This window comes from Panulirus ornatus, chromosome 41 (genome assembly GCF_036320965.1).
Source record: "Panulirus ornatus isolate Po-2019 chromosome 41, ASM3632096v1, whole genome shotgun sequence".
In the NCBI taxonomy this organism is placed as follows: domain Eukaryota; kingdom Metazoa; phylum Arthropoda; class Malacostraca; order Decapoda; family Palinuridae; genus Panulirus; species Panulirus ornatus.
The window spans coordinates 7,912,274-7,930,081 of NC_092264.1; the positions used below are offsets into that span (position 1 = coordinate 7,912,274).

At 41.4% G+C, this 17,808-nt stretch overlaps 1 protein-coding gene across 1 annotated transcript; it reads left to right on the forward strand.

Annotated features, from left to right (window-relative positions):
* Positions 1 to 3,428: 3,428 nt before the first annotated feature.
* On the forward strand, positions 3,429 to 12,187 carry LOC139761762 (uncharacterized). Its single transcript, XM_071686197.1, has 4 exons — positions 3,429 to 8,530; positions 9,149 to 9,297; positions 10,139 to 10,249; positions 11,485 to 12,187. Exons 1-4 carry the CDS (start codon positions 3,502 to 3,504, stop codon positions 11,632 to 11,634), a joined length of 5,439 nt encoding a protein of 1,812 aa, XP_071542298.1. The 5' UTR covers positions 3,429 to 3,501; the 3' UTR covers positions 11,635 to 12,187.
* Positions 12,188 to 17,808: the final 5,621 nt, after the last annotated feature.

The following is a 17,808-nucleotide window of genomic DNA, read 5'->3' on the forward strand; positions in this document are numbered from 1 at the left end:
GGCAACAAGCATAGTCAAGGAGGCTTCGGTGGCCCGCACAAGGGGGCAAAGACCCCTAGCACCTAGCACCTGCACATCAGTTAGGGAGGCCCCCCACACACACACCTGCTGAGGTGGGCGTGGCTTCTGAAAACACCTGTCCTATGGGTAGTGGCCAGTAGGCGTCGATCTCCATATCACTGTAGTGTGGGTGGTGCGTCCTCCGATGATCGTCTGTCCATGGCTATAGGCGAGGAGGATCTCCTAGCAGATTACTACACATCTTTGGACGAAGCCCAACTACAAGATAACACGAGCTAGACGGACCCTTAGAGCAGACAAGAGTATCCTGGACTGGTAAGAGTGTTGCTGTGAGTCAGAACAAGACAATCACTGAGAGCCAGGAAGCCACAACAGTCACTGCACTCAGCAAACTCCAGAGACTAGCCCCCAGCAAAAGTATCCCGAGAGGCAGTTGTTCTGCAAGATATACAGTCAGCGGCCCCTAGCAACAGTTGCCAAGGAAGCAGCACCAAGCAAGTAGCAAGCAGAGGCAAGATTCACAGTCGAACTCCCTCTCAGTCGCTACCGATCAGACACCAGTCGGCCCATCACACAGGACCCAAGTAAGTGGATGAGCAAACAATATAAGAAACTTACCTAAAAGCGTTAAACGTGGACTTAAGAAAGTAAAAACTTATACACATAACAAACTGTGATCATAAGACTGTAAAACAGATTTTAATATGTTCCTTTTCCCAGTCAGCAAGACGAATTTATACTCAGTAGTGAAGAACAACTACGTACACCCTCCCTATGTAATCCCACGCCCTGAGTGTTATAAATCATATAGTCTATTCCTGACATGTTAGATATCATATAAACAAAACCATCATGGTCGTTAGTTCACTTGAAGCGTTCTATTTTCTGATGGGTGAGTCTCGGTCCTTCTACAGTGAGGCGATGACTACCTCGGCAGGCCACGCCCGCACTCTGCCCTCCCTGAGGCTCCTGTTTCTGCCTGCTGTACTTTTGGTAAGGACCAGACACACACACTCATACACACGGGGCACCACGAGTGTAAAGCTCTCAGCCAATACACAAACAATAATCACACAGAACACACAACGTAAAAGCGGAAAAATTTCCGGATCAGCATGTGTATGAACACACTAAAACCGGAGGGAATGATACGTCATCATTACTTGATTTAATCTTAACATATAGTAACATGGAGATTAAGGGATGTAATGTTAATAAGATGTAAGCAATTCAAAACGTTATAATGATTGATATACCTCTCTGATAAACAAGCTTATAGGACGTCACAAACGTCTATAATCTGTAACACGTTAAATCGAATCACCCATTAAGTGCACCTGTCAATATTAAACAGTCCCTAAGGTGCCCCTTATATTAATTACCATGAATCTCGTATTCTTACGTGACATTTTTTAATTGGACCCGACAGGTTGGAAGGGTCAATGGCACGTCCAACGGTATCAACCTCCTCACGCCACCCTCTTCGATAACTGTCTTAGGTGAGTCGTCGATGGTAACTTTCACTCCAGGAAGACTGAAGAGGGCGCTCTACACCCTCGTCGTGCAACTCCTTTGAACGACTGGCTTGCATAAACTAGACAGCTAATATCGAACCTGCTCCATTCATAATATTTAAGGATTGGATTGCTCTAAACTACGCTGTTCGTGATGCTGTATAGAGATTTGTTTACCTTTTCTGAACTGCTATTTCGTGATAAGGTTAAGGAAGATGTATAGTCCTCTTCCTGTACATATAAGGAACAATGCCTCAATCATTGCTTCTTCTTTGGCATTAGTAACATTTCCATCCACATTTTCAAGACTGGTCTACGTTAACTTTCCAATACCTCTAAAATGCTTAATTACCAAGATGATCAAATTATGATTGCCGACTCATGGTTAGTTCTCTTTACCACTTATTCATCATCCATCTACTCTTTTTCCTGATTTGCCTCCCTTTCTCCTCTCTTTCTATGTTCATCCTTCCCCTTTTTTTCCTCTCTCTCCCTCGCCTTCTTCCTTCGTTATCTCCTTCATTGTTTCTCTTCTCGCTTTTTGTAATAAGGCTATCATTCCACACCAGAGAGAAACCTTGTAGTACCATTCAAGCTCACTAGCGCGTCAGCCTGTCACATAACGCAGCTTAAAATATAAAGAAATATTGTTAACGTTATAATTACATCTAAAATCACTAGTTATGGTATCATCTCCCTGTCATGTGCATACATGGTTGGCAAAGGAAAGGAGAAGGAGGAGGAGGAGCAGCAGCAGCAGCAGAGGCGGCCACGGGCGCTACCACCACCAGCTCCTGCCGTCGACTGACCTGGCTTCATCTTCATCATCGTCGCCTGACCAACGCCCTCGCCAACCTGGAAGAGGTGAGGCATTTCCTCCTCGATGATACTCAGCTCCTCCAGGAGCTCAAGAAGGAGGAGAAGGTTGCATACCAGGCAACGCTGGAGAAGTACCAGGACACCTGGGATCTAGTTCAATACGACATGGTAGCCATGGGCAACTCCACACTCCTGGTGTCTTGTGCAGGTAGGTTGGTCGATCAGGGAAACGTTGACTCTATCATTATTTTGCCTTTTCATGCCGTCAGCGATATGCGACAGGCATGAAGTGTTTGTGTGTGTGTGTGTGTGTGTGTGTGTGTGTGTGTGTGTGTGTGTGTGTGTGTGTGTGTGTGTGTGTGTAAGTTGGTTATATGCCAGGTTGCTGACGTCCTCTCTTCTTTAACCTCTTAAACACGAGGATAAGACCGTCGGACATGACGTTAACAACTCTTGAATATGATGTCCTTATCTTTCACCCGAATCTGAAAGGTGAAACCAAAGGTCACACCAGCATACCCAAAGACCGCATTGTCGTGCTCAAGGGTCGGACAGTCGTACTAAAGGGTCGTAATGTTGTATTCATTAGCTTAACAACTCCCAGCCGCCACAAGGAGAAGGATTTGAGTACTGGAAATACACAAAAGTAGGTATTGTTTTGTTTAAGGAAGTGAGCACAGAAATCCTCTTCCTAGACCCGTGACCACAGCAGTAAGAGGTCCCTAAAATGCCAGATTTGCATGGAATACGATCCTCAAGTAAATCTATCCTAATTCTTGTGTTTCAGTGTCTACGACTTGTGTATCTAGCAATACATAAGAATCAGTATCATATAACAGCATAATAAACTCGGATTGTAAAAGTACACCCATCAAAGTAATGGCCCTCTACGTATCATTTGACTTCGTTATGTATTCCTACAGATGGTAGAGAGTGTCAGGCGAATTCGTGGACACCAGGATGTCATCTTTGTATGCCAGACAGAATGGGACGCCTCCCATCTGACTGCGGACCTGCTACGAGGGGCAGTCAGCAGAACTTTCTCCAGACTAATGGGGTAAACGCCGCGGACTGTCAGTACCGAAAGGTGCGTGAAGTGTCTCATCTATTCCGCCAAGCACAAGGAACTGTCAAGAAAGGATTCACAATGATTCAGCAGCACTTGAGGGAAGTTTGCGACGCTCATGGAAAAGGCAGGAAAGAATCATGGACGAATGTTTTACAGGACGCGAGTATCTTGGAGGCAGAAACTACAAGAATAAGAAGACAACTGAAGGAGCTTCTTGGCTTCCGGAAACTATGCAGTGATTCGGCCAGAGACATGACGGGTGTCACGCATGACATAATCAGCACACCATCCGGGCAGGGTTCCTTTATTGAGATATCCATTGACACCACCATCGTTTGTACGGATACAACTTACATTAGGAAACGGATTCCTGTACAACTGATGAACACTTATGCAATTCCCCCTACCTGCTGGTACTTCAACAATATAACCAAGAGTACGACACAATCTACAACCATATCACAATCTTCATCTCCTTCCATAATAACATCACAGTCTACCTTATCTCCTACTTCATCACAATACACCTCATCTCCTACCAAAACTTCATCACAATCTTCCTCATCTCCCTCAACCACATCACAATCTACCTCAAATCCATCTACAACGACATCACAAACATTATCTTCCATCCCACCCACATCACAGTCTACCTTATCTTCCACACACATATCTCAATCCACCTCATCTACCACATTCACATCACAATCTACCTCGTCTTCCACAACCACATCACAATCAACCTCATCTTCCATCAAATCTACATCACACTCTACTTCATCTCCTTCCACAACCATATCAAAATCCACCTCATTTCCTTCCACAACCACTTCACAATCAACCTCATCTTTCATTAAAACCACACCACCATCTACCTCATCTCTTTATTCAACTTCATCACAACCTATCTCATCAACTTCCACAACCACATCACAATCCAACTCAACTCCTTACACAACCACATCACAAACAACTTCATCTCCTACCACAACCACATCAAGGTCTACCTCATATCGTTCCACACATTCATCACAATCAACTTTATCTACCATAACCACATCAAGATCTAACTCATCTCCTTCCAAAACTCCATCAAAATCAATCTCATCGTCTACTACAGCCTCACAGTCTACCTCAACTCCATCTTCAGCTTTATCACAATTTACTTCAACCGCATCAAGTTCTACTTCACTTTCTTCAACAACCTCATCAAAATCAACCTCATCTTCCATCACGCCCGCATCACAATCTATCTCATCTCCTTCCACAGCCACATCACAATCTATTTCATATACTTCCAAAGCCACATCACAATCTACCTCAACTACTTCCACACCCACGTCACAATCTACCTCATCTGTTACCACAACTACATCAAAATCAACTAACTCTCCTTCCTCAACTTCATCGATATCTACTTCACTTTCCACAACTTCAACACAATATTATTCATCATCTACCACACCGACATCAAGGACCACCTCAAGTCCTTCCACAACGACATCAAAATCAATCTCATCTTCCGTCACACCCACGTCACAAACTACCTCATTTAGCACAACCACATCAAAATCCACTTTATCTTATTCTACAACTTCACAATCTACCATATCTACCATAACCAAATTACAGTCTACCTCATCTCCTACAACCACATCGCAATCCACTTCATCTCATTCCAAAACTTCGTCAAAATCCACTTCATCTTCTACTACAACCACATTACAGTCTACTTCATCAGCCTCTACACCTTCATTACAATCTACTTCATCTCCCACCACAACAACAAGATCTACCTCATCTCCTTCCACAACCACATCACAATCAACCTCATCTTTCAAAATATCCACACCACACTCTACCTCATCAACTACAACCTCATCACAATTTACCTCATCCACCACAACCACATCAAGATATACTTCATCTCTTTCCACAATCACATCACAATCAGCCTCATCTTCCACCTCATCCATATCACAGTCTACCTCATCTTCCAAACCCACATCACAATCTACCTCAACTCTTACCACAACCATATCAAAATCTACCTCATTTTCTTCCACAACCACATCACAATCCACCTCATCTTCCATCCCACCCACGGCAACGTCTACCTCATCACCTTCCACACCAACGTCACAATCCACTTCATCTACTTCCACAACCACGTCACACACTACCTCATCCCCTACCACAATAACATCACAATCCACTTTATCTTATTCCTTATCTTCATCACAATCCACATCTACCACAACCAAATCACAGTCTACCTCATCTTCCGCACCATCACGATCCACCTCATCCACTTCAATACCAACATCACAATCTACCTCATCTAATACCAACAAATTACAATCTACTAACTCTCCTTCCTCAACCTCATCGAGATCTTCCACAACTTCAAAGCAATCTACTTCATCTACATCACAATTCATCTCTACTTCCAAACCTATTTCACAAACGACCTCATCTTCCTCAACTTTATCTAAATCTACGTCATCTACCTCCACACCCACGTCAGAGACTACCTCATCTCCTAACACAACTCCATCACAATACACTTTATCTTATTCCACAACTTCATCACAATCTACAACATCTACCACAACCAAATCACAATCTACCCCATCTCCTACCAAAACCATATCACAATCTACCTCATCACCTTCCACACCTGCATCACAATCCACCTCATATACTTCCACAACTACGTCACACACTATCTCATCTTCCAACACAACCACATCACATTCCACTTTATCTAACTCCACAACTTCATCACAATCCACCACAACCAAATCACAGTCTACCTCAACTCCTTCCGCACCATCACAATCCACCTCATCCACTTCCACACTCACATCACAATCTACCTCATCTGCTACCAACACATCACAATCTACCAACTCTCCTTCCTCAACTTCATCAAGATCTTCCTCATCTTCCACAACTTCAACACAATCTACTTCATCTACCACATCACAATTCATCTCATCTACTTCCAAACCTATATCACAATCTACCTTATCTTCCTCAACTTCACCTAGATCTACCTCATATACTTCCACACCCACGTCACAAGCTACCTCATCTACCACAACCACATCACAATCCACTTTATCTTATTTTACAGCTTCATCACAATCTATCACAACCAAATCACAGTCTACCTCTTCTCCTACCACAACCACATCACAATCCACTTCATCACATTCCAAAACTTCACTAAAATCTACTTCATCTACGACAACCACATCACCATCTACTTCATCTGCCTCTACATCTTCATTACAAAATACTTCATCTACCACAACAAGATCTACTTCATCTTCCACAACCGCATCACAATCAACTTCATCTTCTAAAATATCCACACCACACTCCACCTCATCAACTACAACCTCGCCACTATCTACCTCACCTACCACAACCATATCAAGATATATTTCATCTCCTTCCACAATTACATCACAATCAGCCTCATCTTCCACCACATCCACATCACAGGCTACCTCATCTTCCAAACCTACATCACAATCTACCTCAACTCTTACCACAACAATATCACAATCTACCTCAACACCTTCCACACCTACATCACACTTTAACTCATCTACTTCCACAACTACGTCACACACTACCTCATCTCCTACCACAACCACATCACATTCCACTTTATCTAATTCCACAACTTCACAATCTACCACATCTACTACAACCAAATCACAGTCTACCTCAACTCCTTCCGAACCATCGCGATCCACCTCATCCACTTCCACATCACAATCTACCTCATCTACTACCAACACACCACAATCTACTAACTCTCCTTTCTCAACTTTATCGAGATCTTCCTCATCTTCCACAACTTCAAAACAATCTACTTCATCTACCACATCACAATTCATCTTATCTACTTCCACATCCACGTCACAAACTACCTCATCTCCTACCACAACCACATCACATTCCAATATACCTCATTCCACAATTTCATCGCAATCTACCACAACCAAATCACAGTCTACCTCTTCTACCACAACTACATCACAATCCACTTCATTTCATTCCAAAACTTCGTCCAAATCCATCTCATCATCTACCACAACCAAATCACAGTCTACCTCATCTGCCTCAGCACCTTCATTACAATCTACTTCATCTCCTACCACAACAACAAGGTCTACCTCATCTCCTAACACAACCACATCACAATCAACCTCATCTTCCAAAATACCCACAACACACTCTACCTCATCAACTACAACCTCATCACAATCTACCTCATCTACCACAACCACATCAAGATATACTTCATCTCTTTCCACAATCACAACACAATCAGCCTCATCTTCCACCACATCCACATCACATTCTACCTCATCTTCCAAAACCGCATCACAATCTACCTCAACTCTTACCACAACCATATCACAATCTACCTCACATACAACTTCACAATCTGCCTCATCTACCACAACATCAAGATCTACTTCATCTCCTTCCAAAACATCACAATCAACCTCCTCTTCCTCCACAACCACAACACATTCTACCTCATCTTCCTCAAGAGCCACTTCCACAAGCACATCACAACCCATCTCATCTTCGCCAACACCCACTAGAGCAACTGCATCACAACCTCCTTCCTTGCCTATATCAATAACAAAAACCAGTCCTCTCACAACCACATCAAAGTCCATTTCCTCTACAACCGCTCCTACAACCACAAGTGAATCTTCATCATCCATATCTTCAACCGGGTCATCATCAACGGCTGTGTCTTCTTCCTCGACTCTTTGCGTGACGATGCCACAAAATCTGACGGAAGAAATCAAGTCACTCAATGAAAACATGACTATAATACAGGAAAAGATATCCCAGGTGAGTCAGGAACTGGAGGAGTGTATGCGGAACGCTACTGCTCTCGACCGAGCTCTGAAACTGACCCACGTTCTTGAGAAGCTGGTGTCTAGGCTTCAGGATATCTTCGTGAAATTAAAACAGTACGAGGACCCACGCCGCAGGTCCAAGAAACTTTCCCGGCTTCCATCATTCGACGAGGTGTTCTCACAGAGGGACTTCGGTCACGTGGCTGAAGGTAAGTCCAATTCTATATTTACGGTAACTGTAAATCTGAGAGTAAGGACCATATAAATTGAGCGAATGGACCATGCAAATTGAAATTAAGGACCTTGTAAATCTAAGGTGAGAGTAAGGGCCGTGTAAGTGTGAGTTGAGATTATACAAGAATAGGTATGAGTATAGGCCAATGAGGAAGATGCCACCTTGTCACTCCTGATAAGTAACACATCTAAATGGATGATTAATATTAATTTTTGGTTAAGATAACATTGAAACTCAACCAGCGATTATCCTGACTTGTTCCTCAATCACATAACTGTTCTCTATTATCTTGTGCTAAATGTTGAAAGAAAATATACATTCATGGAAGACATGTCTATACAGAAAAGACAATTGTTCTATACTTTATGGAAACCATCTGACATCTTTAACTGAACCGAAAACTGATTTCTGCATCACATATTTAATCATTGCTCTAAACCTGCTACAGCAGCTGGTATACAGTTCGTGTCACAATCGTATCAATAAATCTTCGTTAATCTTATTTCCGTTGTGAAGCTTTAAAAAATAAAAATGAAAATAATGATGCTTGGATCTGTATTTTCTTACTTGTCAATATCATGCATCAACGCAGATGTGTGCGATGAGAGGATCGACAGCCTGCTGGAGGTGCTGCAGAAGGTGAAGCAGAGTGCTAGGTCGCTATCTCTCAATCCAACCCAGCAAGATGCCCAGACTAGGACCCTCTGCTCCCTCCGTCAGCTCAGACACTCCTTCACTAAGGTACATTGACTTGCACATACCCGTGCGTTACTGTCTGTATAGATCAGGAGTGTAGGATACTATTACAATTCACAGCATACGGTCTTTTCAAAGACCATTTAGTCCTCTGTCATCAATTTCATCTAATATATGGGTTTTCCATGTATTCCCACGAACTGTCCTTCAGTAGATGACCTAGTCATAGGCCATCAGGTCTTTGTTTATCTAGCTTTCCCATGTACTTCCTATATAATCTATACACACTTCACTGATTTTTAACGGGCCACACAGTAGCGAAGGATACATTTAGAGACATATGAAGCAGAGGAATAATTCAAAGCAGGTCCTTTTCCAAGTCCCCTTGCCTCTATAGCAGTGTGCAGGTTATTCACCTGATAACAACAGTCAAACTATAATTAGGGGTCTAGCATGACGTCTCTTTGAGAGGTAACAAATTTAAGCTAACGCGCCATTAAATAATTTGTCAGAACCCACTTAGATACAGCTGATCTGTATCATTCTATCTCCAAGCACTATCATCTGATTTCTAGGACCTACTGCATTGCCTCCAGACCTTCATTAACTAATTCAGACCTCTAGATCCAGCAATACTGATACCCAAACACATCAGGAGTCAAATAGATTCCATTTTGTCACTACTTACCAGCTACACACTTGAAGTACATTCATTGCATCTCTCTCTCTCTCTCTCTCTCTCTCTCTCTCTCTCTCTCTCTCTCTCTCTCTCTCTCTCTCTCTCTCTCTCTCTCTCTCTCTCTCTCTCTCTCTCTGCAAATAACAAATCCCAGGTGGCTTGTGTTAACCCATCTGACGACTACTCTGTCTCTCTCTCTCCCCTCAGATGACTGAAGGATCTGAGACTTTGAGTGCTGACGAGCAGGCCATCCTACAACAGCTGCTGAACCAACTGCAGGATAACGACATAGACGATGTCCACGACGCCGTTATAAACGTCAGTATCCTCTCTAGCATTCATGACCTCGAACTCCTCCTTGATCAATTCTTGCTACATCGAAGTCCTTCTTAGTCTTTCATTAAATTGAACTTCTCGGTCCTCTCATATTTAACCATCCAATTCAAACGAAATATAAAGTCTTCAAAACGCTTCTGCAAAGAGCCATAATCTAACAGAACGTACACTATCAAAGACGTCGATAGGGGGAAGGAAGAATGCTATGACAAAACAAATGTTACTCAAGAATGGAAATTCGAGTAAAACTTCACCAACGAATATTGCAAGGATTCCAAGAATTCCAATAAATTGGCTTTGGAAACAAAAAAATCATTAATATCTTACTTCTGCTCTTGAAGTCAAGGGAAAAAAAATGAGATATACACAATCATGATTAAATCATTAGTAATCTTATCATTAGAAATTATGGTAGAAAATTTAAAGGATGTTGCATAGAACATGTGCTTCTTCAGAAGTGCAACATACACATTCATAGTGATACAAGATTTGATGAAAATATTGTTTGGAAGATATCAAGAATCCCTGTACTTAGTTCTATGGCCAAAGGAGACGTTCTCTTCAAGTAAAGAGCCAGATTATACTGCAAATTAAACCCGTTTTTCCATCAGGGGTATAATCTAAACAAATCCAAATTATTGTTATGGGTTTTAAATTGGGTCCTATACCATTCAAGTCTTTAGATGGTAGAGAAACAAACTGATAAAGTTTTATGAGTATCTGATTTACACATCTACCAAATGAATAAAGTTTCAAGAATATCTGATTTAGACTTATACAGTTATGACCCAGGTAAGTGTCTTAAAGGTTAAGATGTAACAACCAACGACGATGCCAGACAAGGCTATCCTTACCCATATGTCAGCTATGCTACTAGGCTAGCAAAATAGAGAAGAACGACTGCTACTATAGCTTCCGTTTCCTTAAACCTGTGTGCTTCATAAAGCTAATATTCAAATAATAGCAAAACTGATTCCTGTAAAACTCTCATCACCATGTTCGACAGAAGCAGCTCTAAGAGCAAACCTCTCTGCTAGGATGCGCACCTTTCTTACGACCTTAACAGCCTAGTCTTATCATACTTTTCTTCGTCATGGTTGCTTTCGTATTCTTCCTCTTCCACGTCCGCTTCTTCATTATCTTACCACACTTGTATTATTCTGTTCCTCTTACATAGGCTGCGGTTTATCACTCACTTTCTTCCACCACCTCGGCAGAACTTGGCTACAAACCAGGCTAACGAGGAGGTTCTGGAGAGACAGCTCAAAGCCCTCAAGGAATCGAGACAGGATGTCACACACAAGTTACAAGAAGTTCAGGAACGTCTGAAGCAAAATCAGGAGATTCGAACCGAACCCACTGCTTAAACAAGCCTGATCATTGGATTTTTTTTCTGGACGAAACAACCTGCCATAATTATGATGATGACTCGACCATCTGGACTTGAAGATGTGATGGTCTTAATTAAGAGTCCCTTTCCATCAGTTATTGTTGGTTTTCCGTAGCTCATTTATGCTGGTTGTTTAATCCATTCTTCTGTCAGTTATCTCACTTTTGTTAAAGATGTTTGTTAACCTGAACCATTCAGGTAGATTTTACATGACATTTGTTAGATATGATATGTCTTTCAGAGTTTATATAAGGTATTTCTAACCTAATCTTACTTTTATTGATATAGAATTATCACCTACCAATGTTAGCTATCTTGCACCTGTTAGATTATATCACACTTGTATTATCTCAATTATTCGTTATATCATTTGATGTGAAATTTGTTATCTCATTCTCGTTAAAAACTGTTAATATACATCTAATTATCTTTACTGAATGACTCCTGATATCGTTCGTTCCCACATTTTTCATCACGTATATTTGCTCTTTGTATCTCCTGCGTTCTAATAGATTTTTCTTTAATCTACACTCTGTTATGTTGATTTTTTACCTATTGCTGATATTAGGTATCCAATATCTTCATTCTAATATATTTCATTTTATTCTATTATACTTTATCGCTGTCTCCCGCGTTAGCGAGGTAGCGCAAGGAGACAGACGAAAGAATGGCCCAACCCACCCACATACACACGTATATACATTCACGTCCGCACACGCACATATACATAATTCATACTTGCTGCCTTCATTCATTCCCGTCGCCACCCCGCCACACATGAAATGACAACTCCACTCCCCCCGCATGCGCGCGAGGTAGCGCTCGGAATTTACTTCAGTTAGCTATTGTACATTTCTTTAACGAGCAAGAATAAGATATTATATTACGAACCATTAACAAATTATATGAAACAATAATTCTGGGAAAAGCATAGATCTTTAATATAATGTGCAGTATTTCTTTTATTTCTCTGTAATCATCTAATATAATCTGCGAATACAAAGAACCCTGCATTGTATGATGTATACATCTTATCCACAGCGTTATGAAAGCCAACCACGTCTACCTGATGGGACCACAGGCAGTGTGATAATGTTATGTTACGTTACGTGTGTGTGTGTGTGTGTGTGTGTGTGTGTGTGTGTGTAGGGTGAACACAACACACTTATAGAGTAAATATTCAGTGTTTCCAAAAGGAAAATTGCATTTTAGGCATGAGGGATTTTGTCATATGATGAAGCAAGTGTTCGTGATGGATAAAGAGAAGATGGATACCTATAGAACACCTCGGAAACAAGTGACACAATGCAACTTAAGGCACATAATGATAGAGGCCGAACTCCGGGTACGACAACTGTGTACCTTTTCTCTTCCCATTATGCAGTCAAAGTCAATTGATGTTCATATATCTTAAATACCAGAATTCCCCATATCTCGTAAGGCGTTAAGTGCTTTTTGGCTGTGTCAGATTTTTCATGTTAACGTAACTTTTTTACCAGCAAACAAAACGTAACACAACCAATCACAGCACGCCAAGGATGACCAATCACAACACGATAAGGATGGCCAATCGCATGACGACAGGGACAAGCACAGATCACAGATGACTCTAACTCATAATCAGGTCTATTATCAAAACCAGCGTGTGTCATAATCAATGAAAATAATGAAAAGATAATATCAAAATAAAAGATATGTACTTATTTTCAGTATATTGAAAAATAACAATGTCAGCGGGAACGTGAATTGATATAAAACCATAAAATGGTTCACAGGATACGAACAAGTCCAAGCTTGCTTACTCAGGTGAACATCATCAACTTCTGTATCGAAATCATACGCTACAAATCCTTTAAATGTCTCAAGGTTAACAGAAGATGGAACACCCTCAATGGGAAGGTAGATACTTTATGATATGGTCACTGGAGGAGGATACGATCGCACTTTGATTCTATTGTCATCATTTATCATCCTCTATCGACTGGCATCCTTCAGTCCTTTCCTACGGCGCGAGTATTGAAACAGATGCCCCTCCAAGAAGGATTAAGATGACCCACGCCAGGAAGCGCGGGACGTAACTCACTCATATCTTGACCTTTGCACATCAACGGGAAAGGAGGTAAATTTGACATGGGCGATACAAGTCTTGTGACTTACACTTCTAAACGATTCGTCTTAGTATGCAAAATTAAAAAAAAATAGATGCACTTGTATAAGTGGAGAAAGTCCGCCATATCTCAAGACACTGGGCATGAATGAGTTGAGGACGAGTGTAAATAATTTCAGAGGCTGAATGTACCTAATCCACTCATGGAATTGCGAATGGAGATAGCGATGATATAAACTCACCACTTTGCGAGTAATGACGGCAACACAAGCATACATACATATAAATACACCCATTCATACATACAGACATACTTATAATGGGAGTAACAAAAACCCAACCAACTCTAGGTATCAGTAAAGTATACCATACAAGAAAAGGTGATGTGTTTCACTGTGATCCTCATTAATGGTATTAGCTTCTTTTATTTGCCACCAATAAAAAAATCAAAATACTATATTGCTTATATCTTATGAGAATTTTAGAACAGGAAAATGACATACAAATGCTTCTTCAGTTACTGTGGGAGCCGAATATCTTCTGTTCAGAGATATTATAAATATATCAAACTCTAAAGCACCTATATCTTTTTACTCTATATCTTTAAGTGTTTGTATGTTTGTCTAACTATCTAGCTATCATCCTACTGTCTTAAACCAGTGTTTCTGGACGTGGGTCCACTGTGAATGTCGACTGCCTGGACAACAAGTATTTTGGAAAAGAATATGTATTAACACAATTATCTTAACGCTGACCGGGGGGAAAAAAATCGGCAGCATGTTGAGAAGCAAAACAGTCACCTTAATGTTGAATGGGTAACATAAACTTTTCAATACAGACTTGACGATATACAACGATATGGAAAACACCAGATGATCAAATGACCAAACGCCAAAAGAAACATTTCGTGGCTGATTGAATGACACTCTAAATAAACTGACCTCGACTGAAGGAAACTAGAGCCTTTCCTTCGCTTATTGAATTACCGGAAGAAAGCCGATGATACTTTAGCTAATGGGAGACGTGACCCACTTCTAATTTCCTAATAAGATATGACGACGACGACATTAAGCAATTCTCAGAAGCAGGGAGGAACCTACAATTATATATATATATATATATATATATATATATATATATATATATATATATATATATATATATATATATATATATTTTTTTTTTTTTTTTTTTTTTTTTGCTTTGTCGCTGTCTCCCGCGTTTGCGAGGTAGCGCAAGGAAACAGACGAAAGAAATGGCCCAACCCACCCCCATACGCATGTATATACATACACGTCCACACACGCAAATATACATACCTACACAGCTTTCCATGGTTTACCCCAGACGCTTCACATGCCCTGATTCAATCCACTGACAGCACGTCAACCCCGGTATACCACATCGATCCAATTCACTCTATTCCTTGCCCTCCTTTCACCCTCCTGCCTGTTCAGGCCCCGATCACACAAAATCTTTTTCACTCCATCTTTCCACCTCCAATTTGGTCTCCCACTTCTCCTCGTTCCCTCCACCTCCGACACATATATCCTCTTGGTCAATCTTTTCTCACTCATTCTCTCCATGTGCCCAAACCATTTCAAAACACCCTCTTCTGCTCTCTCAACCACGCTCTTTTTATTTCCACACATCTCTCTTACCCTTACGTTACTTACTCGATCAAACCACCTCACACCACACATTGTCCTCAAACATCTCATTTCCAGCACATCCACCCTCCTGCGCACAACTCTATCCGTAGCCCACGCCTCGCAACCATACAACATTGTTGGAACCACTATTCCTTCAAACATACCCATTTTTGCTTTCCGAGATAATGTTCTCGACTTCCACACATTCTTCAAGGCTTCCAGGATTTTCGCCCCTTCCCCCACCCTATGATCCACTTCCGCTTCCATGGTTCCATCCGCTGCCAGATCCACTCCCAAATATCTAAAACACTTTACTTCCTCCAGTTTTTCTCCATTCAAACTTACCTCCCAATTGACTTGACCCTCAACCCTACTGTACCTAATAACCTTGCTCTTATTCACATTTACTCTTAACTTTCTTCTTTCACACACTTTACCAAACTCAGTAACCAGCTTCTGCAGTTTCTCACATGAATCAGCAGCGCTGTATCATCCGTGAACAACAACTGACTCACTTCCCAAGCTCTCTCAACCCCAACAGACTCCATACTTGCCCCTCTTTCCAAAGCTCTTGCATTCACCTCCCTAACAACCCCATCCATAAACAAATTAAACAACCATGGAGACATCACACACCCCTGCCGCAAACCTACATTCAATGAGAACCAATCACTTTCCTCTCTTCCTACACGTACACATGCGTACACGTACACATGGCAGATATAGGGTGTTTTGGTCGAGGTGGTGTGCAAAGTGAGAGGGTTAGGGAAAATGATTTGGTAAACAGAGAAGAGATAGTAAAAGCTTTGCGGAACATGAAAGCCGGCAAGGCAGCAGGTTTGGATGGTATTGCAGTGGAATTTATTAAAAAAGGGGGTGACTGTATTATTGACTGGTTGGTAAGGTTATTTAATGTATGTATGACTCATGGTGAGGTGCCTGAGGATTAGCGGAATGCGTGCATAATGCCATTGTACAAAGGCAAAGGGGATAAGAGTGAGTGCTCAAATTACAGAGGTATAAGTTTGTTGAGTATTCCTGGTAAATTATATGGGAGGGTATTGATTGAGAGGGTGAAGGCATGTACAGAGCATCAGATTGGGGAAGAGCAGTGTGGTTTCAGAAGTGGTAGAGGATGTGTGGATCAGGTGTTTGCTTTGAAGAATGTATGTGAGAAATACTTAGAAAAGCAAATGGATTTGTATGTAGCATTTATGGATCTGGAGAAGGCATATGATAGAGTTGATAGAGATGCTCTGTGGAAGGTATTAAGAATATATGGTGTGGGAGGCAAGTTGTTAGAAGCAGTGAAAAGTTTTTTATACATATATATATATATATATATATATATATATATATATATATATATATATATATATATATATATATATATATATATATCTATATATGTTAGGGAGGTGAATGCAAGAGCTTTGGAAAGAGGGGCAAGTATGAAGTCTGTTGGGGATGAGAGAGCTTGGGAAGTGAGTCAGTTGTTGTTCGCTGATGATACAGCGCTGGTGGCTGATTCATGTGAGAAACTGCAGAAGCTGGTGACTGAGTTTGGTAAAGTGTGTGAAAGAAGAAAGTTAAGAGTAAATGTGAATAAGAGCAAGGTAATTAGGTACAGTAGGGTTGAGGGTCAAGTCAATTGGGAGGTAAGTTTGAATGGAGAAAAACTGGAGGAAGTAAAGTGTTTTAGATATCTGGGAGTGGATCTGGCAGCGGATGGAACCATGGAAGCGGAAGTGGATCATAGAGTGGGGGAGGGGGCGAAAATCCTGGGAGCCTTGAAGAATGTGTGGAAGTCGAGAACATTATCTCGGAAAGCAAAAATGGGTATGTTTGAAGGAATAGTGGTTCCAACAATGTTGTATGGTTGCGAGGCGTGGGCTATGGATAGAGTTGTGCGCAGGAGGATGGATGCGCTGGAAATGAGATGTTTGAGGACAATGTGTGGTGTGAGGTGGTTTGATCGAGTAAGTAACGTAAGGGTAAGAGAGTTGTGTGGAAATAAAAAGAGCGTGGTTGAGAGAGCAGAAGAGGGTGTTTTGAAATGGTTTGGGCACATGGAGAGAATGAGTGAGGAAAGATTGACCAAGAGGATATATGTGTCGGAGGTGGAGGGAACGAGGAGAAGTGGGAGACCAAATTGGAGGTGGAAAGATGGAGTGAAAAAGATTTTGTGTGATCGGGGCCTGAACATGCAGGAAGGTGAAAGGAGGGCAAGGAATAGAGTGAATAGGATCGATGTGGTATACCGGGGTTGACGTTCTGTCAGTGGATTGAATCAGGGCATGTGAAGCGTCTGGGGTAAACCATGTAGGTATGTATATTTGCGTGTGTGGACGTATGTATATACTTGTGTATGGGGGTTGGTTGGGCCATTTCT